Below are 24,303 nucleotides of genomic sequence, written 5' to 3'. Positions count from 1 at the left end.
CTACGTGATGGCCTAGTCCTAGTGTCCTCAGCTCTTTTTGAAATGGACAGTTGAATCCTCAGCATCTTACAGGATTGAACACTTACATGGGTTAAGAAATGTTCTGTCCGTTTGAAAATGCAACTGCCCTCGGGATGGTTGAAATACATAGTGTGACAGCATATGGTATGATAGTCAGCTTGCTTCTGTCTCTGCCAGGGTGGATCTGGAGCTGAAGCCTCCATATATGAGCCTTTGTGCAACAGGGAGGTTGTACTGGGGTGTGGATCTTACAGGAGGTGTTTTCTAAATGGCTGTTGGCCCTCTCGGGTTCTGGAAAGGGGTGACATGGAGTGAGAGAGCACAGGATTTGGAATCCAGATTCTTCAGTTAGTAAGATGCTGGATTTTGCTTTTTTAAATCCAGTCTCCCCTTTCTTCTCCCACCGAACGCGGCAGGCTGCTGGTGAGCGAAGTAAAACAGTGATCCTGGTAAAGAACCTCCCTGCCAGAACGAGCGTAGCGGAGCTGGAGGACGTCTTTGGCAAACACGGCAGCCTGGGCCGGGTGCTGCTGCCAGAAGGAGGCATCACGGCCATTGTGGAGTTCCTGGAGCCAGCTGAGGCCAAGCAAGCGTTCACCAAGCTGGCCTACTCCAAGGTGAGCGTGGCGAGGGGTAGGCAGCTGCCTGGAGAGTGTGTCTAGCTGTGAAGCTGCAGAGAGGAGTGCTTGCTACAAATGTGAGGGGCAGAGGACTTTTGAGGGAGGTGAGTTATCCCAGAGTCACTGCTGTTACTCTCCATCCCTTGGATTTAGGGAGATGGGCAGTGTACCCTTGTGCAGCAGTGGCTGAGTAGAGCTCTCAACCTACAGAAGACGGCTGGAGGAGGGGGCTGTGACACATCTAGAAAAGCCTTGGTGGCCCGGAGAGGGCTTTTTTGACATTTGGCAATACAGGAGTGTGATGCATGGTAGACTGTGGTCCTGTGTGAGGCTGGATACAGACTCCTTCAGTGAAAGAGAGCTTAGCCAGCTGAAAAAGTTGCTCAGCTTTTCCACTGTTGTTTCCGTTACAGAGTGGGAGGAAAATAAAGCTGAGATCAGAGCTTTTTCTTCAGGCCTTGCCCTCCACTCTTCATGTCTCTGCTGTGTTCTCTTTACAGTTTCATTCTGTGCCGTTGTATCTGGAATGGGCTCCAATGGGTGTCTTCTTCAGCCCAGCCCCTCAGAAGAAAAACATTCAGGCTCCAGAAAAGGCGGGCAAAGAAAGACTGGTACCTGGTAAGAACTTTGGCTTTGGAACAGAGGTATCTGTGCTGGTTTTACTGCTCCTGTATGTGTAAAGCAACAGTGCTCATATTCCTCTGGGGATGGAACCAGCCTCACGAAGTCACCTGCACGGCCCTTAGGATCACCTGCTCTGCAGCACATTAGTTGATCGATCGCGCAAGCACTGTGCTCATTCCTGCCCCTTCCCTCCTCGCCTCCTGGATGAGGCGTGGGCAGTGAAGTGCTGCTCGCAGTGCACAGGTCCAGTTTGGGCTGGGCTAACATGAGGTCTGGGAAGAGATTTTTGGTCCAGTCCGGTCTTGGCAGCAGCTGTCAGGAGAGCAGTAGCTGTTCTCTGTAAGCTGGACCTGACCCCCTGAGCATGCGTGTGGTTGCATGCTGTGCAAGGACACTGTCCCTGCTCGTGGGCACCCAGGCAAGCTGCAGCAGTGGGAGTACTGGGCAGCAGTGGGTGGAGAGGCTGACTTGCCAGTGACAGCCTGTGGGTCCCTGTACGTATTTCACAGAATCACAGAATAGTAGGGGTTGGAAGGGACCTCTGTGGGTCATCTAGTCCAACCCCCTGCCGAAGCAGGGTCACCTACAGCAGGCTGCACAGGACCTTGTCCAGGCGGGTCTTGAATTTCTCTGCTCTTGTGTCAAGCCCTACTATATGCTTTGTCTGGGTGATCTCCCACTGCAAGGACATGGTCTTCCTCCCTCTTTCTTTCCATCCCAGGGGCTATAAAAATAAAATCTTGCCTGTATATTTAAAACCTCTCAAGATCCTTTGAAAGAAGAAGAGGAGGAGGCTGGAGGAGCATGGCTTTATGTTGGTTTGTTTCACTAGAAGCTATTGCAGGACTCTGAGGTTTCAGGAGGGGGAAGAAAAGCTGATGAAAAGCCTCTTCCCAGGCTGCCATTCTGCGGCTTGGTCACAAGGAAAGGCTGAAGCCAGGCGAGGTGGGGGGGCCACTTTATCTGCCAGTAACCAAGACCCTCACCTGCAGATAAAGGGCTTTAAGCAGAGGAGCTCCTGGAAGGCTGCTTGGGGCTGATAATGGCCTTTGCTGCCAGCCTCTGGATCTGGGAGACGGGAGGGAGGGGATGCGCAGGGAACGGCTGGCTCACAAAAGGGCTCCGGGTGGCAGCGTGTGGCCGTGTCGTATTGTGCCAGCCACAGATTGAGGTGCCTCTTCATCCCACCCCTGTGTCGCTGATTCTCTTCCCTCCTCTTTCCTCAAACAAGCCTCCTTCAAAGGCAATGTTTTTTCTGTGCCTTATCAGCAAATACCCTGCTGGCAGGAGCAAGAAGGGTCGGAACACCCGACCAGAGAGGCTTGGGGCTGTGTGGTGCTGGAGACAGGGAGGGCAGCTCTTGGGATGGAGCTGGGCAGTCTCTGCACACCCCTGGCCCAGTGCAGGCTCTCCTGGTACGAAAGGAGGGAGAAACAAGCCTAGAAGAATTGCTGAGGGGGAGGTTAATGCCAAAGGGAGATGCGTAGTTTGCCCCTCCTGAGCACAGCAACAGCTGTGCTGTAGGGGATGAAGCTGCTCTAAAAGACAAGTGGCCTAGTGAGGAAAGGAGTTGGCGAGTCAAAGGTAGAGAGGAGAGTGCTTGTGTCTATTCTCTGATGTCTAGTAAGGGCCTAGTCCCACTGCAGCCTCCGCTTCAGTGCGGGATCCAACAGATCTCTCCCCATCCTCCCGCGTGTTCGAAAGCTCAGTAGCTCTGAGGCTGGGGTGGTGGGCACGTTCCTCCAGAATTTGGTTTTGTTGCATCTTACGACATTTGGTTTATTGTTTTTGTTTCAGGTGATGACACTGACATAGCTGTAAAGGGCTCAGAGGAAACAGCAGCACAGGAAGAAGAGGAGGAAGAAGAGGAGGAGGAGGAAGAAGAAGAAGAAAGCATTCCCGGGTGTACCTTGTTCATCAAAAACCTGAACTTTGCCACCACGGAAGACACACTGAAGGAGGTGAGCCATAAGCGAGGAGGAGGGGACTGGGTTTTGCTAAGCATGATCCACTCAGGTGGAGCGGGAGGGGGTTGAGTGTGTGGTTGAGGGCCTGATGGAACAAAGCCCCTGTTCCCAGCATGGGCTAGAAGAAAGCGCTCTACTCTGCTGCAGGAGGCAAGGGGCAGGCTGTTCTCCACCTCTGTTGTGCTGAGGATGAAGTGTTTAAAGGAGTTAAACTGCAGCCAGTATGTCCTAATGGGAGCACTGGATTGTGCTGGGACTGGGAACCTCTGCTTTGGGTTTCAGGAGTTAATTAAGACAAATGTATCTGAAACAGTTTTGATGGAGTTTAATTCCACCTCAGCAGTAACAAATCTTCTAAGATGAGTCCTCATTTCCTATGCTTTCTGTAATGCTTCTCCTTGGGACAAGCACTTTTGCAGCTGTGATACTGCTTTGTGTGTTAAGGCAATAAAGAAAGAAGTAGTGGCTTACCTGAGACGTACTTTCCATCCAAGCTTCTGCCGACATTGAGCTGCCTGTGCTTTACCTCAGCAAAACACTTGGGAGAGATCGTAGCGTTTCTAAAGCAATGTGGGCTATTAACAGCAAATAAGAAAAAGCAACTGGGAGTTGCCGTCTCTGCCACTTTTTGTAGCCATGTGAAAAGCCGCGTTTCCTGGCCCAAGAACGCTGGCGCATTGTCAGTCCATCCTGGTCCCATCCTCCTCCACCCTGGGACTGTGGTACAAGCGGACACCCTGGTCCAGCTGGGTCTGGGGACAAATGTAAATGTTCAGAGGAAGGCTGGGGCTTGTCCCCTCTTCTTTTTCTGCCTTCTGGCTGCAGTTTTGTGAAGGAGTTGAAGAGATGGCTTGTCACTGTAGGGCAGCCCCTGCTACCCTGCAGTCCCTCCTGCATGGCTTTGGAAGGAGCTGTGTTCAAGGGACATCACAGGAGTCACTCACCGCTGAGGTGCCCACCTGGGTGTGAGGGCACCTTGTAACCCGTAGTGTTCCTCCAGAGCCATCCCAGATCTCTGTGCAGCCTCTGAGGAGTAGCGGAGGATTTCTGGGAGTGTGTGTGTTAATTTCTTTACAAGTCTGTGCGTGTGTGGGTGTATATTTGTACAGAAATAAATTTTATAAGACACAGCTGCACTGACGGCTTGTCAGGCGTGCGCTGGGGGTAGGTGGGCCTCCGAGCATGTATTTCTGGCTCTGGAAGAGGGCCACATTGTCACTCAAGTTGAGTTGCAAGCCTGTGACAAAGGGAACTGAATCACGTGTCCAAATTCCTTGCAGACGTTCTCCAAAGTGGGAGCTGTGAAGAGCTGCACAGTATCCAAGAAGAAAGACAAAGCAGGTACTTTAGATGTTGCTGTTCAATTCCTTCCTTCAGCTGGTTTCTGAGGGCTCAGGTGTGGCAGTGCTTTAACATTCATCTGGCTGAGCATTTGTGTTCTCGTTGGCGAAATCCTTACTATTTCTAGAAGTGTGCCTGTTGAAATGGCTGAAAGCAGCAACCAAAAATACCCTGGGGTTCGGTCTAGGAGGTTAAGCTCAATTGTGGGATTTCTGGAGATGTGTGCTTCTCTTGAGATCCTGAGATAGAGAAGCCAGCTCCTTCAGGATCACAGAAGAGAGCGGGATGCAAGCTGAAAGGAACTGGTGCCCTGCGATCATTAAACCTGCGCACGACATGCTTTATCCGGGATCTTCAAGGATGCCTGGCTGAGTACTGTGCTGAGTGGGCTTCGTTTGCCTCCTGCCTGCCCGATTTGAACCGAGCAGGCTGCGGTGGCGAGTGGTTGTGCCTGTTGCATTGACTGCGCTCGCCTTCTGGGGGGTTGGACGAGGAAGAGTTTGCTTAAGGCAGATGCTGGCTAGATGATGGGCTGTGTCTTCTTTCTGGATTTTAGGCTAGGGAGTTGCACACTTTACAGGATTTTGCCTTAACAGGGCTCCTCTTGCATGGGATGCTTGAAAACTCGGATCTGCTGAAAGAAAAAGAAAGAAAGGGATCTCTTCAGTACTGCTCAGGTGTCTGGCTGCAGGCGTGCTCATGACCAGACCACAAGGTCTGAGCCTACGCTGATCCCATGCCACCTACTGAGGCGATCCCCTTCTGTCACTGTGGGGTCATCTCTGTAGCCTGCTGCTGCTGGGGTTTTGAAGTTGGGAACTGGATGTTGTGATTTTGCTTGTGGATTTTTCCTTTCCTCACTCAGCCTTATTTACGGCTCTCGAATGGTCGGCATGTTTCTTGGGAGTGTGGTGTGACCGTGGGTGCTGCAAACCTTTGCTGTGCAGGGGGGTGCGACAAACTTCTCGTCGTTTGGCGGGGAAGCAGCAGCTGCCCACCTGGGTTTATGGAAGCGCTTGCTCCTTTTGTGCCTTGCAGACCTCAAAGGCATTTTGTCTCTTAAATGAAACAGAGCTTGCGCTTTGCGGTGGTGGGAAGTACAGCACATGGCAGCCGAAGCTGATCTGAAATGCTCGGCTCCTAGCAGCGGTCAGTAACTGGCTGCTTGTCAAGGTCTCATTTCACTCCTGAGACAAGTCCGGTGTATAAAAAATGTTTGTGTATCCATAAAGGGATCGCTTACCCTGACTATGACCAGCGTTTTTTTTTTAGAACTCGGTGTTTTATTTAAGGAGATTGCACTAAAATTAGGAAAAGCAAAAAAATCTGTTTTGCATGCTGCTTTGGTTATCCCCTCTTCAACACTGGCACCAAATCTTGCTGCAAACGAGTCAGGCAGGGGGGCTCACGAGGACTGTCAAGAGTCAGGGCAGGACAGTTTCTGTCCCCCCCGGTTTTGGCAATCAGCAATTCCTCCATATTTGTTTTTAAATCTTCTGCTTACTTAGTATCGGCACTGTTTCCTGCTAGCTTAAGGAGTCCTCTTTCTCTTCTGACAGGGACTTTGCTCTCGATGGGCTTTGGATTTGTGGAGTACAAGAAGCCAGAGAGTGCCCAGAAAGCCCTGCGCAGGCTCCAGGTAAGGTTGAGCATTGTGGGTCTGGATTTCTTTCCGGAGATGGTGGGCGAAGGCTTGGATGAACTCTGAAGTTCCGAATGTAGCTGAGGATGTCGGTGCTGTGAGTTACGCTGTGTGGATGGAGGAGCTTCTAAAACGGGCCAGGTTTGTGAGGGAAGAGAGTATGTAAAGGGACAAGACCTCATGCAAATGAGCGTTTCCTAGCGCTGCTCCGATACGGAGGTGGCAGAAAATGTGCAGTGGCTGAAATTTAAGGAGTTTATTCTGCAAGGTGCCCTTCGCAGATGTGACAGAGACCCATTCGCAACAAGAGAGAGTATTTCTTACATTTAGTGCTGCAGGGTTCGGCTTTACCCTCTGTGACTCTGCCATTGCTTCAGAGTCTCCTAGTCTCCTGCCTTCTCCATGATGCATGCCACAGGGTTTGGCTGCGCTCTGAAGGAATAAAACCTTCTCTCTGCTGCTAGAAAAAACATCCAAGTGTTTGGTCCGTGCTGCTGGGGTGGTGTGGGCCAGACAGCTGGAGTGATTGCTCTCTAGGCAGATGCGAAGGAAGATTACTCTGTGTAATCTGTGCATGTTCAGTGAGCGCAATCCGGGAGTCCCACCTTCAACAGGTGGTCATTTCACATTCCGCAGCCTGCGTAGTCTTGGGGTAGATGTGAGCTTTCCCTCCTTTTGAAAGGCAGAATCCCGGGGAAGAGAGAAAGCGGGGAAAATGGGTGTTTTGTGGAGCGAGTGGGCAGCAGGGCTCCAGGTTCCTGGTGCAGTGCCTTTGCCTGTTGTGTGCCCTGTCAGGGATGATTAGACAAGAGGCTGCTTGTTTTCAGTGCTGCATTGTAGGGGGTTCTATGAGGCACAGGAATCAAGGACAGAAGACTTTCTTGCTGTATTGGCTTATTCCAGAGCAAATAATTAGACACTCCTTGCCTGGAAGAGTTTGCCGTCTAGAGGCAGAAGAAACCATAGCCCAAAGCAGCGAAGTGACTCATCTTTGCCAGTTTAGTGGCAGAGCTGAGGCTGATGGCCAGCTAGATCAGGGCTGTTGGCTGCTGCTGCAGTCAGCCAAGCTGTCTCTAACCTCGTATTGGAAGCCTTGCCTCGTGTGAGTGGTGTTCAACAGAGGAAGAACTTTGGCAGAGAGAAGGGGAAAGAGCAAGGTGTGAAATGCTGTGCTTGAACCCTGGAAGCTTGGAAGGTGTTGTGACTTTGATTTCTGACCCCTCCCTGTTGTTTCTTTGTTTTAACTTCTAGGGCTGCTCTGTAGATGGCCATAAGCTGGAAGTGAAAATCTCGGAGAGAGCTGTCAGGTAAAGCTTACGTCTCACCTCTGTGACACGGTTACAGTTAAGCTGCAGTAATGCTTGGTAGGTTCTTCACTGCTTACCTGGCATCTCTGCCTCGTGAGGGATGCGATCAGTGGTGCTCTGACTTGTCAAACCCATCAGTCTGTGTTGTGCTTCACTCGGAGTCACTTCAGTCAGTCTTACTCGAAAAGAAAAAAGAAATGATGAATAGCTGATGCGAAGTTGTTCGCTCACTAAATGACATATTTCCAGTTAAAATCCTGAAGCAGCATGCAGTAGTGGGACCCCAAAAATGAGCCCAAAGTGAGAACCAGGCACTTGATCTTCCTTCCACACTCAAGGAAAAGACTCCTCTAAAACCTCCGCTTTGGTGACAGTGGGGCCAGCACTGCAAAATCAAGCGCGAGCCCAAGTTGCAGTGGGTTTAAAGAGTTCTTGAAGACAAATCTGCTCTGGGTAGCGAAACTATTTACCCTAGTTCATCAGGGAGAACGGGAGCTTAAGGATAATGTTCTGCTGCTGATTGTGATCAAATCAAGTCAAATACAGGGTTCTTTCTGGCTTGAAAAATATTTGGATTTAACTTCCTTTGTCGGGGCAGTCAGGTGCAGACGAGATGGTTACTTGTGGAGGAATTTACGTGGAGTTCGAGTCCCGCTTTCTAGGGTTTCCTTCCTGGTTTTAGTCAGTACAGAATCTTTTAAGTGCAAAGTTGAGAATTAATCCAGATGTTTGAAGGTGAATGTTGGCACCTAAAACCTGTCCTTTAGTCACTTTGGAAACCTTACCAGAGGAGGTACCTCTTAAATGTCAACATTTGTTTGAAAATCTGGTCCCCGGGGTCCAGAAGCAGTCTGACAGCTCCCTGTCTGCTCTTTGTATTTCAGTTCTTTAATAAAGTATTTTCATCCAGTTTGATTTTTAAAGTCCATTCAGTAGGTATCCAGCCTACAGTGCGGAATGCTTTGCTTTATGAAATAAGCTGCTGTGTTCTGTTATTACGTAAATTCTTACTTTGTCTAAATGCAATACACTTCTGAAGTTGAAAAAAAAAAAATCGGTAATCTGTTAAAAAAAATCATTTGCTATTTTGTAAGCCAGTAAGAAAAAGAATCAAAATTAGCTTGCATTAAGCTATTTTTTTTAATACATCAAGTAGTACATTCTCCTGACAACTGAATGGACAAGATTTGATGTCAAAACAGAAGTTGATGGCAGATGTGAGACCAGGCCTGCTGCCGAACCTCAACTGAGGTTGCAGTCAGCAAGCTGGAAACTCTGGTTTTTGGATGTAAGATTTAAATAATTTAAATTCATTCTTTGTCTGTGTACTGTATGACATTTCCATTGTCACTGGTAAGATGCCAGCGAGGATGTCGAGGTGAGCTAGCTGGCTAATTTTTCTGCATTCTTAATTGCAAAGAAGCCAGAATGCGGTGGGGGTTTTGCTGCACAGAGGGCCTTACTTGCGCTTTCTGTTGACTCCATAGGCCTGCTGTGAAATCATCCAGAAAGAAACAAACTGTCAAGAAGCAGAAGACTTCCAAGATCTTGGTCCGAAACATCCCGTTCCAGGCCACCGTCAGGGAAATCAGGGAACTCTTCAGGTAGGAAAGCGCTTGCTGTCGGGTCTGCGGAGCGCTCCGGGGTGGAGCCGGTGTGATTTTCTTAGGGACTCTTGCTATCGGATTGTAAATATTAGGAGTTTTGTTTTCTTTGTGGAAGTAAACAAACCTTTTACTGAGTAAATAAAATGGCTTGGCAGGTTATACCAGTAGAGAAGTTCTGCTGGTGAGACAGATCACGTAAGCCAGCGTTCTGGCTGGAGCCGCTGTGAGCTGTCAGACCCGGTGACCCATCGCCGAGCAGCAGACATCCATGGAGCCTGGAGATCTCCCCGCCTGCTGAGTCAATGACATAGCGCTGGGTATTTTTTCCTCTTGCCTGGAAGGTGTGCAGCAGCTTTCCTGATGCTCGGCACACCTGGCTGGGGAGAGGCACCGAGAGCCGCTGCAGACAGCTGGTGGGAGAGGTTTGAGCTGGGTCTGGCCCACGCCGTGCAGGGACCGCTTACATCTTGCTTTGCCTTCCACACGTGTTTCTCTGCGTGTGCCCGACCGCCTGTGTCGGTAAGGACTGTGCTGCCTGTGATGGCCTCTCCGACGAGAAGCACCTTGTCAGCTGTGAAACCTGCCTGGCACAGCGCCGAGCGGTGAATAGGGGTTTTGGGATCCCAGGCTGCGTTCCTCACTGCACTGGCTAAGCTCTGTTTTCTTTGTATCCTCAGCCTCTTGTGCAGTGAGTCAGTAAGCCTTGTAATGTAGCCCAAAAAAGAGGTGAAACTGTAAAATACGACATCTTTTTGGCTCCCAGGATGAGAATCTTTTGCTCAGTGTTTTGGGCCACGGTCCCTGCTCCGCTGCCGGCGTGCAGAAGGAATTTGGGGGAATCGGTGTCCAGCTCTGCCACTCAGTTCTTCCCATCAGCAAAACAAGGGTGATAGCTCACATCGGCAGGGCACGATGAAGTACTGCCTCAGGAGGTGGCTTTCCTGTGTGGGTCTGTCTAAGCAGAAGGCAGGCACTTTCATCTGGTCAGGGCTGCGGTGTTCCTTTCCAAAGAGACTGAACTGAGGAATCGCTTAACCCTCTGAAACCTCCCCAGACCGTGCAGTGAAAACTGCCTGGCGAGCAGCCGCGGGGCAGTGGGTTGTTCATTGTGGGGGAAATTGTGCGTTTCCCTGTGTACGGTGAATTCCACCCGCTTTATCAGCGCGTGATATTCTTCTCCTGGCTTGGCCACAGGTAAGGGCCGCGGTTCCCATGTGGCTGGTGGGCTGTTTCCTTGCAAGGTGTAAGGTGGTGAGGGGAGCTGTGTGTTGCAGCGCTGTTTCGGGGTGGGCTCTGGGGGTTTAACCGAGCGCAGACTGTGACTTGGCTCGTGGACGCACGTTGCTGGAATGGTGATGGCAGTCACAGCGTGAAGATCCCTGTAGAAGGGCAAAAGGTTTTTCTTGCTTGTGCTGTGCAGCTTGACTGCTTTCCCCTCAGTGTTGCAGCGAGAGGGGCTACTGAAACAGGGCAAAAAACCTGGACTTCAGAGTCGCTGTGCCGAGTTTTCTTAGCGCGTAGGGCATTGCTAGTTTAAAACCCAACGCTGTGTGACTATGGACATGACCTTTGTGAAGCTGGAGGAAACAAAACCAGGGACATCTGTTTGCCTTCTAGGGCCCTGGGTTAAGTTCAGGGAGCTGCGAGGCTGGTGTGTATGCTGAGGACAGACAAACCCAGCAGAGACTGTGGGGGTTTGGGCTGTGTTTTTTTCCTCCTGTCTTGTCTGGCACCTTAGTGCTGCGGAGAGGAGGGGTAGAGGAGCAGTCTGATTAATAATGCAAGGAACACGCAGCTTCTAGCCACGTGCGCTGTTGACAGCATTCTCAGAGTGATGCGTGAACATCCGTTTCATTTACCTAGGATATTCAGAGATGTGGGGTTTTATCCTCAAAACAAAAGCCGGCGGCTTGGGAGGGGGACCCACAATCCTCCCTCCACCCCTGCCATCCCTCCTTCCCTTCAGACCGTCTAAAACCAGGCGTGACGGAGCGCTACTAAACACTTCATCCTCCTAGATTGCTTTTTTGTGGGTTTAAATCAGATGCCTTTGCTCTGGAGCTTTTAGCTCTCTCTGCATTTAGGAACCTGTCTTATTTATATTTTGTTATTTATTTATTTGAAATTGCCAAGGATTGCTTGGCAGCGGATGGCAGGGCTGCAGGGGGCACTCTTAGCCTGCCCAGGGAAGGCTGGGGACCACCGGCCTTGGGGACAGCAGGGGATCGCAGGCCAGGGACCACCGGGCATCGCCCCGCAGGGCAGCAGCCCTGGGCCCGCTGGACTGGGAGGCTTTGCGGGGCGAGCATCTCCTCCATTGTCTCACATGCTCAAAAGCCACTTTCCAACCTTGCAGCTGATGGTGTCTCCCAGCCTGCTTCCATCTGTGCTGGCTTTTTCTTTTTCTCTTTTTTCCTTTTCTCTTCTTTTTTTCCTTTTTCTCTTCTTTTTTTCCTTTTCTCAATTGCCTTGGCAGGAGAAAAATTAGTAAACAAATATACATACACACACTATGTGTGTATATATATCTATACATATAGTGTGTGTATCTATTACCCCAAATACACATATTATCCAAAATACACATATTATCCAAATATATATTTCAAAAAAAATAATTTCACCCCCCAAGAACATATATATGTATTACCCCAAACAAATATTTCCATGTTTTGAGCTTTGTCAAGGAGCTGTGTCTTCCTTTTCAAATGGACCCGCAGTAGGTAGGTGTCAATGACACTGGAAGAGCAAAACAAGGGACTTGGATGTTTTGAACGGTGAATTTTGAAAGCTGTTGTACCCGTGCTGCTCAGCACTGGCAGTTCAGGAAATCTCATCCTGGTTGTATTTATGCTTTTTAATGTCATTGTGGATCCATCGCTTAAATGCTGAGGCTTGCCCTGCACCACAGTTTGTGTTCTTGGAGCAGTCGGTGGCTGTCTTGCGTGTGGCCTCCCTTGGTGTTGCCCTTGCCCGGCTGCTTTGAGCGATCCATCCAAACCACGGGGAAAGGCTCAGCATCATCCTCCGGGCTGGACCTCGCCGTTGTGTGGAAGCCGTTGGTGACACGCATGGTTCCCATCGTGTGACCGCATGTGTCCTCTGCACCGTCAGCACCGGCGGGTCTGGGGAGCCGTGTTCCCCAGGAGCTCCCTCCTGCCCGTCCTTGGATCCCTGGGAGGACAGAGGCCAGCCAAGCCCTTGGGAAAGGTCTGTGAGTAGGTGTAAAATTCAAATTGATTTTTCCCCAAGCTCGTGGTTTGCAGGAGATTCAAAGCAAACATGTTTCTTTTAACTTTGGAGTTTGGGGAGATCGAGTTCTAATTCTTGGACTGGAGAAAGGTGGTGCTTATTTTTCTCTGTATGGGAGTCGTGAAGGCTGTGGTTAACAGCTAAAGTCCTCCGCATGCAAAATGAGTGTCTTGTTGCAGGGCTCCGTGAGCCTTAGGTGCTGCCCGTCTTCCACACCAACCTCGACGGCTTTGCTGGGGTGTGCGGCGCTGGTTTGGAGTGTGTCCTGCCATCTTCTGCTGGAGGTGTTGGCCTCTCTCGCACCATCAAGGGATTTTGTAATATTCTTTTTTTTTTTTTTTTTTTTGAGACCCGATAGGTGTCATTTTCTTCAGAGGGAGAAATGCTTTTCAATTACAGGGCCTGCCTTTGGGCTAGGTGTGAAGATTTAGCTCTTGTGGGTGTGTTTTTTTCCACCCATTTTTGTTCTTTATTAGATTCTACTCTTATCTTTACTACCTGGAAAAATGACAAAAGGCAAATGGTCCTTAGCTCTTTCCAAAGAGCCATGGTTAGGGGAGGAGAGACAAAGGGGTTGATATCCCATGAAGGCTGCTAATTTTTGCTACCAAATTGGGGGGCTTTTATGGCAAGACTTTTCTTCAAAAGAAACTCTAGATGTGGCAAGCTGAATTGGAGATCTGTGAAAGGCCGCATTTTCACAGATTGGAGCTCTGGCAATTTCTGAAAATTAGGCTCCTTTAAAATCTCTCACATTAGATCCATGCAGCCTTCATTGGAAGTTCCAATTAACTATTTGTTTCACAGCATCCTCTTCCATCCTTCTTTCCCCTCTCTGCACCAACTTTCGTGAATATTAAAAATAAGTCTGGTTTGCAGTTGGCACATCACATTTCAAGGAGTTGTATGTTTTATTTTCCCCAAAGGGGGAACGATTAGATTTAGAGAAAGACTTCTTAAAGATTTCTACCCAACCAAATGCAACCTGAGGGGTAGATACTGTAGAAAGTGGACTTTGCCTAGACTTTGCCGTACGTTATGTTTATACTGCCAAAGAAAGCAGTTATGACAGTAGCTTCTCAAGTAGCACGTTTTGGGGCCGGCATTGTTTCCTCTTTTCTTTGCAAAATATATCTGAGAAGTTAGCGTTGGGTCTGTATCTATAAATTCTCCTAAAATTGCGATGACCACCACTTGCAGCCCTCCTCTGCCAATTAGTTGAGGTAAACCCTAGCCCTCAAAATTCGGAGCGAGCTCAGATGTCAGCACTGTGAGCGTGAAAGGTGATTTGAAGGTGTCCGGCCGGCCAGCCCTTGCCTTTTGCCTGTAGGAACTGAAGTCAAACACGTTGTGTAAAGCTGTAAAATCATAAAATTATTAGCAGCTGAGACACTGGACTTTAGTTTGACCAAAGAAGCAGCTGGCAGAAAAAGCAATTGAAAGGTGTGCCAGAGCAGAGAACAGGTTATCGGGTGCCTTCATCTCCATATTCTGATGTTCCTGTGAAGAAAGTCATGCTGCTGCTGCTGCTTAGGAAGACCTTTGGGGGTGGGTGTCTCTTTAATTTTAACTACTTTGCTGACTGTTTTCTCTGTCTTGACAAAGACATGGCATTTATTGCATCTGGCAAAACAAGTGCCTGGAACTGATTAGGAGAAAAAGGATCTATTCCCTCTGATAGAGGGTGAAAGTGAAGACAGCCAGTGGGACCAGACTTTGGAGTCCTCTCTCTGCTTCTAGAAGAAGAAAAATGTCTGAAGAAAGATACAGTGGATAAACTGGCAGGGATACTTTTTTTTAAAGGCAGTCTTTATGAAGTTAATTTTATAAGATGATGCCTTTCACTTCTTCTGACCTATTATAATAAAGTGTAGTTATCAGAATGGGCTTTTCATTTCCCATTATAAAGGACACGGTGGTATAATGAGTCCGTCTGCCAGACATGCTTGCTGTTCACACCTTTCTCCCAGTAATGGAGCCTACATGACTGGAGACAATTTCTCCTTCCCAGAGTAACATTGACCTGTTGAAGCCGTGGAAATCTTTGCTGCTGAAAGGCAGAAGAGGAAAAAAAATTAGTGCCTTCATAAACTTGTGAGTTTGTTAAGCAAGTGCTGAGCAGTATTAATTAGATTATTCAGTGCAAACAGCCCTAGGATGCACAGTGCTCTAAGCATCGCCCGCTGAACAGTCTCATGTCAGATGACTCTCCAAGCGATGCTTTCACTTTTAAACCCCTAGATACTGTGCTAGAAATGTTTCAAAATTCGTTGCTGTTTCCTCTTAGCTGCTTAAAATCCTTCTCTCCGTCCTGTCCTCCAGCAGTCAGATGGCCCATGAGTGAGCAGCACCTCGTGGTGTGTGCTTCTGCTGGGCGTAGGACAGGGGCTGCGTAACTGCAGCCAGGGGAGGTGAAGCTGGTGGATGGGGTGATGGGGAGAAGCCCCAGGAGCTGCTGGGCCCATGCTGGAGGTCTGGTCTGGAGATGATGGCTCAGGCTCAGTGACTCCCTGGTCTGCCTGTTCCTTCTGCCATCCTACCACATCAGCAGATCTGTCCTAGGTCGGATCTTCTGGCTGAATCGAATGCTGGGAGCGATGTTCCCCAGTGCGTCCTGCACCCTCCTGTGAAAAGGCAAAGCGCAGATCTTTCTCCACAGCTCAGCAGCTGGAAACTGCCCCCTGCACCCTGCAGACTCTAGGTGAGGGCATGTGCATTGCAAACACGACTGTGATTTGCAGGACTATAAAACTTCCTATTTGTTGTGCTCATGCCCTTTTACAACCAAAACAAAATTAAATTGTCTGAGATAAAATATTGAGAATATTATCTGAGGGACAAGAGGGACAGGGCAGAGTTGCTGGATTCTCAGGCACTGGGCACGCTCGGCTGTAGTACTGATGGAAGGCTGTGGAGAAGATCATCAGCCCTTCCTCATGGTAGAAACCAGCATGGGTTGATGCCCTGTTTGTCTGGGTTGTATCATGAACAGATTAATCTGCATTTTTGAGTCATTTTATCATGATCATCCAGCTGTCAATCTGCAGCTAGATCCAGTCTGAAGGACTCGGAAAAGAGATGGGTAGCTGTTTAGGTGATGAGCAAAGCCTGCCGGCTGAATGTCTCTTGTCCTACCTGTGTAGAGTTACTGGTCTAAATCTAATAGTTTCGGCTCCCTTATACAGAGATGTTCCCCAGAGCAACGTATCACCCCTTCTCCCCAGGAGGCTGCTGCCGAGGGAAGAGCCTCTTGGTCTTCCACAGTCTGGTGCCTGCAGCCCAGCAGCCTCCCTTGTTGCATGGTGTGGAGTCAGAGGAACCAAATCCTATTCTGGAGCAATCTCCAGATGAGAGGAAGGAGCCTGCTCTGGCAGGATCCAGCCTGGATTACTTGCTCAGTTCTCTGCTCATGTTACTCAGGCCAGTATTGATCACTCGCTTAACGACCTTTGTGGATTGGGGCTTAGGTGTCTCGGAGAATGGACGCAAGTCCTGCGAAGGATGGGGAGAACAAGTGTATTAAAACAAACGGTCAGATGTTGCAGTAGCAGAGCTGTGCCCTGCCGGAAGGTGTTTGTGCAGAGCTGAGCTGCCAGCTCCTCTGCAATCCTCGCACCTTGGCTTGTCCCAGGCTGCTGTGCTTGCAAGCCTGTGCTCGAAGGAGGTGCACAAAAACGAGCCTGCACAAGCAGAAAGACCCCGGGGAAGCAGCTGGTATCGGTGGGTGCTCTGCACCCGTCCGCTGGGTCAGTGTTGGATCCCAGTTTTATGGCTTCCCCTGTGGATTGGGACGTTGGTGCCAGCACAGAGGAGGACTGTGGAACGTGTGTCTTGCCGAGAGACACGCCTTCAGGTGGAAACTCGTCAAAAACAGTTTTATGAGCCACAGCTGGGACATGTCTCGTTACACATTTGGGCGCTGACAGCAGTAATGATGCCTCCAAGTTTGGTTTGGTGTTGAGTGTAGTCACTGTGTTGTCTTCTCAAGGAAACAAATGGGTGGTTTAAAAAAGTGACCCGTCGTTCTTTGAGATCTCCAAAGCCGTCCCCAAGCTCCCGCTCGAGGCCATCAAATGCCCTGAGGTTCCAGGCACTCAGTGGTGTGGTGGTCTGCATCTGAGTACGTACCTGGCTGCGTGTATGTGCTCTGGCATCTTCAGCATACGGGTGGCTTCCCATGCCAGCAGTGCTTTTGCCCTGTTTTGGTCTATCCCTAGACAGCAGTGTGCCCTGGCTGCTAAGAAGGCCAATGGGATCCTGGGATGCATTAGGAGGAGTGCGGCCAGCAGGTCAGGGAGGTTCTCCTCCCCCTCTACTCTGCCCTAGTGAGGCCCCATCTGCAGTGCTGTGTCCAGTGCTGGGCTCCCCAGTTCAAGAAAGGTGAGGAGCTACTGGAGAGAGTCCAGCGGAGGGCTACGAGGATGAGGAGGGGACTGGAGCATCTCTGCTACGAGGACAGGCTGAGGGAGCTGGGCTTGTTCAGCCTGGAGAAGAGAAGGCTGAGAGGGGATCTTAGAAATGCCTCTAAATATCTGCAGGGTGGGTGTCAGGAGGACGGGGCCAGACTCTTTCCAGTGGTGCCCAGCGACAGGACAAGGGGCAACGGGCACAAACTGAAGCAGAGGAAGTTCCAGCTGAACACGAGGAAGAACTTCTTCCCTCTGAGGGTGACGGAGCCCTGCCCCAGGCTGCCCAGGGAGGTTGTGGAGTCTCCTTCTCTGGAGATATTCCAGACCCGCCTGGACACGGTGCTGTGCAGCCTGCTCTGGGTGACCCTGCTTCGGCAGGGGGTTGGGATGGGTGACCCACAGAGGTCCCTTTCAGCCCCGACCGTTCTGTGATTCTGTGATAATAATGTCTGGTTCCTGTTTTAAAGGCAGCTTCCCCAAACCATGGTGCAAACCCGTGCCCAGAGCGCTGCATGCCTTGGAAGACGCATCACTGAGCTGGTTCAAGGCCACATGCTCAGGAGATGTAAGTGTGAGTGGCTTTCGATGATGCCAGCAGATGATGTGGCGCTTTGTGTTAACGCTGGATTTCAGCTTCCTAATTAGGATGCGAGGTCTGTGCATCGGGCTGCTGAGCGTCTGAGCGGGAGCGTGTCTGGCGGGGGGGCTGCAGGATGCTGCTCCCGGTCAAAGCGTTCCACCCCGGTGCGGCTCTGCCCCTCTCACCCGCCCGCTGTGCGGGCCGTGTCTGCCTGCATCGTTTGAAGGCATTTGCAAAAAAAGAACCCCGCATCTTTGGATGTGGTTGCTTTGGTGTGGTTAGGAAGCTGCGTGGTTGATCGCTCCCTCCTTCCTGGCTGAGGAGCTCTGCCCCGCTGGTGGCTTTTAGTGGGGTTTTTTTGGTTTGCAAGGGGAGGATGGAGTTTCTTCACCGTTCCGTTTCCCCCTGCCCTCCAGCGTCCCTGGCAGTGCCTCCTCCCTGCAGCCTTCCAGCGGGCTCAGGGCTGGCGTTGGCACCAGGCCCTGGCTGCGTTGGGCTGCTGTGGTCTCCCCTGTGATCCCACCGCATAGCCTGGCTCTCCTCCCACCCCTGCCCTCCATTATCACCCCGTTTTCCCCCTCTGCTGCGGGCTGTTGGCAGACTGAAGTCTTGCCACTGTGGCTGGACCCACGGGCCACCCTGGCCAGCCGCTGTGCTGACGCCTTTGGACTGTGCGTGACCGTGCTCCCCGGCACAGCCTGCCCCGGGCGCGTCCCTGCAGCCCGGCTTCGCGCAGGGGATTTACTGATCCTGGGGTGCTGAGTTGCGGGTGCCTGGGAGCGACGCACAGGGAATTGCGGGGTGCGGGTGCTTTTCTGGGGAGCAGCTTGCAGGTATGTGCGCCAGCCTCGTGAGCCGAGAGCTGCGGATGGGAGCACAGGGATCTGCTGGCTGGGTTATTTCTCTTGCTATCTCAAAAAGCATAAATTAAACTTTTTTTTTTTTTGGTCCTTCTTCAAGCCTTTTCCTTATGTGCTGGAAATCCAAACGCAGCAGCATTGGGTCGACATTGAGAGACCAGAGATGTAACTGGCCGCTTTAATTTGACTATCCAAAATGAGCCGTGGGGTGGGGGAGACTGAAATGGGTTTTCAGCGCTGTTTTTCGGTTTGAATCATAAAGGTGTTTAACATAGATAAGGAAATGTTTAACTCTGTGTTATCTTGGCAGGGTTGCTTTAAAAGGTGGATCTTCCCAAGAGCAGAAGGGTGTTTTTTTTCCAGCACATCTCTTTTCCTGTCTTGAATATTCATTGCAATACTTGATTTTTTTTTTTTTTTTTCCTTTTCTGCGCTCCACGTACTCCATACCCACAGGTCCCCTTTTCTGCTCGCCCAGAACCTCTGCCAAAGAGTTTTCCGCTGCCTGCTTTTGCGCAGTCCGGTTGTCTGATGTTTGGAGGCTGCTTCCTTCTGACTCCTGCCGAAGCACCTCTCGCCAGGGCACCAAGCCGAACCTCCCGATGGAGCTTAATTAGTCCTGTGCACAGACTCCATCGCTCATCAGCGTGGAGGGGCTCGGGGAGGCGGAGAGAGATGGAGAAGGGGTTGCTTTCGAAATGTCTTACTCAAATGTAACTCCGGGATTTTGCTTTGGGGTTTTTCGCCGTTTTTCTGTGCCGGTTGGGACTGGCAGACATGTGCATACGTGTGGGCTTTTTCTCCTTGATGGGAAGCAAAACCAAAGCCTGTAGGAGCTGCTGTCTCCTGTGAATAATCCACTCGGTGCTGTTAGCGTTAGAAAGTCTCTTTCTGTCTGAATTGTTAAGAAGAGTATGTGTGCGTCTATGTATAAGGAAGGAAATAGGTGTTATTTTCTTGCCTTAAACTGTAGTCATTTCTTGTTCGCTGTCATGATTGTCCCTTGGCCACTGAGGCTACTTCAGGGGCTGGCAGCCAGGGGCTTGCAGAATCTACAACGTTGAAATGACACCAGACTAACTTTGGAGCTTGTGTCTTAGCCTTGAAGTCAAGCAGCAATCAAGAAGATTATTTAATTAATCTTAAAATTCTTCTCTCTGCATTTCTTAACTAGAGATCTTGCACGGTGACGTTGACCCGTCCACTTTCCTGCCTTTTGCTAGCGTATACTTGTGGGTATTTTTCAGTCTCACTTCATGAGAAGGTCCTGAACAAGCCTCTAATGAATCACAGTTTTCTCCTCAGGATGACACCATGTCCTTTATTTGCCTCTCTGTTGGCATTATTACTCTTTTTCAACCTCAAGCCTGCGACGGCATTTCTACCTCTTCCAACCCAGTGGATTTTAAGCCTTGGGGTATGGTTACAATTACAGACCTTTCCTTGCACAGCCTCTCGCCTCCCTCGGGGCAGACGCCCTGCCAAAGGCATTTGAACCGTGCTGGCGTCTGGGGCTGATGGCACCGTGAGCTTTTCTGCCTGTGCTCCTGTTCACGCGTTGCCTTTCCCAGAGAAACCAAGCGCAGGCAGACCAGACTGATTATCTGTCTTCTCACCTCCCTTTCCCCCTCCCCCAGCAGTATCCTGACCACTTCCCGGCATCTGGTAGAGGAGAGGAGATCTTAACTTTGAGAACTTGGTAAATTAAGTATAGGAGGAAGGAACCGCCTGAGTCTTGTCTTCCCGAGAAGGTGGTGTTTTGAGATTGACCCTTGTTAGACATCCAGGAGCTCATATAGGTGCTCTTGAAGATGGGATGTTTTTTCTGACCAAGTTCTCGTTTTATTCGGCACCAGGGAAACCAGCCCTGGGGAAGCCATCTCCTTTGTTGTGCTTCTCACAGACCTGCACATCAGAGGAGGGGCTGCCCATCAGTGGTGTGGGCACATCGGGCTGTCCTCCTCATGGGTGGCCTGTTGGGACTCACCCAAGGGTGTCTGGAGGACAGGCTTGGTCCCTTTTCAGCCCCTCATTTTTTTTTTTTTTTTGAGATCTTCTTGTGGAACCTTGGAAAGGCAACAACGATGACTTTTCCAAGCCTGGGAGCGCTGATCTTGGCACCTCGGTGGGCTGGGCCTGATCGCAAGCAGCACCGTTGGGATTTGTGCCAGAACTTGCCCTGCAAATTCAGTTGTCGGGTGGGCTGCATGTCATCTCTGGCTCTCTTTAACCCAGGTCTTCCGCTTCCCACCCTTTGATCCCACTGCCGTGCTAGCAGCCGAAGGGTTAAAAGACTTCGGAGGGGGGGCAAGGGGGTGGAGACGAGATATTTCAGCTGCTCATTACTCACTGCCAGCTTCCTCCAAAATCATATTAATTTCACGCTGTCATGCAGGACTGCGCCGTCTCTCTCGTCAGCATCCAGGAGGGTGACGGGGAGGGGGGGAGCGCAGGTTCCCCCCGCCTCCACACCACAGCTGCAATTTTCAACGCTGGTTGGTAGCCTCTTCCCTCGCTGCGGTGCCGACCCAGCGGGACCGGGCTGGGGCTGCTCGCCTCACAGGGGGACCTGGGGGTGCTTCGCCATGCGCTGCCTCTCGATGATCATTTTCCACCCCGCTGCTTGTGCAAAAAACCCCATGAAATTAGGTCTGCTGGAGCGGGGAGGTCTTGGGGAGGGAAGGAGAGTGGGAGGGGAGCGGCCAACCTGCCCTACCCTACCTATGGGCAGTGAGGACACTGCTTCAAAGTTGGCCTTTAACCACTTGCCTCCCTTTGCTGTTTCAATGCAAGTGGGCGCAGCCTGGCTCTCCCTGCAAGATCGCTTCCCTGGCTGCCGTTGTCTCCTTTCTCGTTTCTCCCCCTTTTCTGCAGCGTTTTTGGCCGTTTGCTCACTGCATCTGCCAGAGCTGTCACCTCTGCAGGGACTTCTCGCCATCAGACGAGGTGGACTGGGGCTCTGACAGCTCCCACGCAGGCTCAGCGTTCCCGAGCCCAGCTCGCTCCCACCGTAAGGTTCTCTGACAGAAGGGATCACAGAATGGTCAGGGTTGGAAGGGACCTCTGCAGGTCACCCAGTCTAACCCCCTGCCGAAGCAGGGTCACCCAGAGCAGGCTGCACAGCACCGCGTCCAGGCGGGTCTGGAATATCTCCAGAGAAGGAGACTCCACAGCCTCCCTGGGCAGCCTGGGCCAGGGCTCCGTCACCCTCAGAGGGAAGAAGTTCTTCCTCGTGTTCAGCTGGAACTTCCTCTGCTTCAGTTTGTGCCCGTTGCCCCTTGTCCTGTCGCTGGGCACCACTGGAAAGAGTCTGGCCCCGTCCTCCTGACCCCCACCCTGCAGATATTTAGAGGCATTTCTAAGGTCCCCTCTCAGCCTTCTCTTCTCCAGGCTGAACAAGCCCAGCTCCCTCAGCCTCTCCTCGTAGGAGAGATGCTCCAGTCCCCTCCTCATCCTCGTAGCCCTCCGCTGGACTCTCTCCAGTAGCTCCTCATCTTTCTTGAACTGGGGAGCCCAGCACTGGACACAGCACTGCAGATGGGGCCTCACTAGGGCAGAGCAGAGGGGGAGGAGAACCTCCCTTGACCTGCTGCCCACACTCCTCTTGATGCACCCCAGGATCCCATTGCCCTTCTTGGCACCCAGGGCACGCTGCTGGCTCATGGTCAACCTGTCATCCACCAGCACACCCAGGTCTGTCTCCGCAGAGCTGCACCATCCCCAGCAGTTTTTGTTATTCTTATCCCTAAAAGGTCTCTCAGCCTTCTTCTGCGTGTGCTCTTGTATTTTTTTGTGGGTTGGGGCTGAAAGGATCACCTGATCTTTTCTCTGATCGCGTCCCCTGCAGCCGCACTTCTTGCAGCACTTGGCAAAACGCAGCAGCGGCGGCTCGGGTCTGCATGTGTTTGCAGAGTGCAAAGGAAACTGCACGCTGGGAGGCCCGGCTCTCCCCACGGCAGAAATCTGGTGGCCCATCCTGTCTGGGACAGAGAGGCTTTATAATAAACCTCGGGAGGCGAGTTACCTGCTTGTACAGGAGGAGGAGTCCTGTGAGCCCCAGGGGACCTGTCACTCTGGTGCCCGCAGAGCTCTGGACCCTTGGGGGTGGAGGATGAGAGCGGCAAAGTCTGTGCCACCAGCAGCGCCAGCCTCTGGTACCCACAGCTGAGCTGGGGGTGTTGTCAGTGCCTGTTAAATGTTAAAGAAATGGAGCAATGCCTGGATTCATAGATTCCCTACTCAACTCTGCTCGTGCTTTCCTGACTCTGATTCCTTTCTGAGGTCCTCTGTGCCTCAAAAAGGCCATCTTCTGCTGTGAGAACCGAAAGCGGGCTCCTGCTATGTAGCCACGTCCCTTGGGGACATTGGCATCTCCGCGGTGCGGCGTGTTCCCCCACCTTTGTGTTGACCTGATGAGCAGCGAGTGCTGCTCTTTGAACCTCCTTTTGCAGGGCTAAAGCGCTGCACCTAGCAGCTGGCGGTCGTCCGGTGCGTTGGGTGTGACCAGCTTGCAGTGGTGCTTCTTAGCGTCAGCTTTTCCTCTTTGCTGTGCAGGAGATCTTCCACTTGCAGCAGAGACGTTGCTGCTGGGAGGTGTGTGGGACGCTGGGGCCGTTCAGAGGCAGACAGACAATGTGGGGAGGTGTTTTCCTGAACCCTGTTGCTTGATATCAGTGCAAGAATCGGAGGAAAACTTGTAGCTTGGCAAGTGGCTCTGTTCGAGCAGAGCATCTCTGCTTGGGGAGTCGTTACCGATTCCCATCTCCTTGGGTCCCTCGACTCCAGTATGGGCATGGCAGCTTGTGTACCAGCTTGGAGAGCTGTACCTATCTCTTTTGCCTCTAAAAATTAGGATTTTCTGTTAAAACCCCCTGGCCTGGGAGCCTTTCAGCAAGGAGAAATGAGGTCCCTGCTCTGCTTCCAGCTCCCTGCAAGCCAGGAGTCCCTGCCCAGGCAGCTGGTGGTCAGAAGGTTTTGGAAATGTCCCTTCTGGGGAGGGCAAACTGTGACCCTTTTGGGCCCAAGTTGGCCCTGGCAGGTTATTTTTAGGTGCGTCATTGCCTCTTTCTTTATTTTTTCCCTCCTGGCATCCATGCATGCGTTACAGCTTGTTCAGGTCAGCTGGCGCAGGCATCGCTGGTGGATGAAGAACATGGTTTCTCTTCCTCGTCTGTAGCCCCTCGTGTCTACCTCGCGTTCACCTTCTCAGCAAGCCTGCGGCTGCCATGCTGCGTGGACGGCATCTGTCAGCGAGGTGCAAGCGTCTGCTCTTGCCTGCAGTCCATCATGAGCACCCCGGGGCATTGTGAGGAGACTTCCCGAAGGCTGGGGGGGGACAGCAGAAGTGGGGGACGATGGGGAGAGCGTGCGCCCCACTGCACAGATGCCCCAGTCGGCATTCGGCGCTGCCTTTGAACTGTCCTGCCAAGCTCTGCCGCCTTTTGCATTTTTCTGGCTCCTGCCGGTGAGCAGAGCTGTGAAACGCTCAGGCTGTGTGGTTTTGTTGGTTTAATTTATTTTATTGAAGAGGCTTGGAGCTGGGAGGGGGCAGGCAGGGCTGGGGCAGGGGGGTGGGGAGCACTGAAGCAGACACTTAGCTTCATCAAAGTCCATTTATTAAATTAGCAAGGTTGCATTGGCAGGATTCGCGGCTCCCGGTGTTCGCATACTGAGATGGCAAGGACAGTGTGGGGAGACATGTCCCCACCTCTGGGACATCTGCCTCCGTTGGGGAGGTGGTGAGTGCCGTGGTGGCTTGCTCCTTGCAGAGGTCCATCCCGACGGGCAGGATCTGCCTCCAGTGCGGTGCTGGGATGCATGTGCCCGGTGCTGGGGAGCCACTCCAGCTCCAGCTTCCTTACCTGTGGACACGCACGCTTCTGCGTGTTCAACTCAATCAGCTCAACCCTGCTGAGCGTGTAATGCTCTTCCGTGCTGAGACATAAATAAGGAAATAGAAACATAAACCCACACCCAAGAAGCGGTTAGTTCCACTGCAGTTCTCTTCGCCCAGAAAGTAGGGTGGTCATGGCTTGCCTGGGCTCGCTGACTTCCACCCTGGGCTCCACCACTC

The 24,303-nt window shown here is 51.5% G+C and overlaps 1 protein-coding gene across 1 annotated transcript in view; it reads left to right on the top strand.

Moving 5' to 3' along the window:
• Positions 1-24,303, top strand: part of RBM19 (RNA binding motif protein 19) — a 75,488-nt gene that overhangs the window by 10,510 nt on the left and 40,675 nt on the right. Inside the window, exons 15-21 of the mRNA XM_075434918.1 lie at positions 438-638; positions 1,142-1,259; positions 3,063-3,226; positions 4,513-4,573; positions 6,133-6,212; positions 7,467-7,522; positions 9,010-9,126. Of these exons, the coding sequence (XP_075291033.1) occupies positions 438-638; positions 1,142-1,259; positions 3,063-3,226; positions 4,513-4,573; positions 6,133-6,212; positions 7,467-7,522; positions 9,010-9,126 (797 nt within the window). The remainder of the gene's footprint in view (positions 1-437; positions 639-1,141; positions 1,260-3,062; positions 3,227-4,512; positions 4,574-6,132; positions 6,213-7,466; positions 7,523-9,009; positions 9,127-24,303) is intronic.

The sequence above is a fragment of the Opisthocomus hoazin genome, chromosome 13, assembly GCF_030867145.1.
Source record: "Opisthocomus hoazin isolate bOpiHoa1 chromosome 13, bOpiHoa1.hap1, whole genome shotgun sequence".
Lineage (NCBI taxonomy): Eukaryota > Metazoa > Chordata > Aves > Opisthocomiformes > Opisthocomidae > Opisthocomus > Opisthocomus hoazin.
This window is presented reverse-complemented; position numbering and strand designations above follow the sequence as displayed.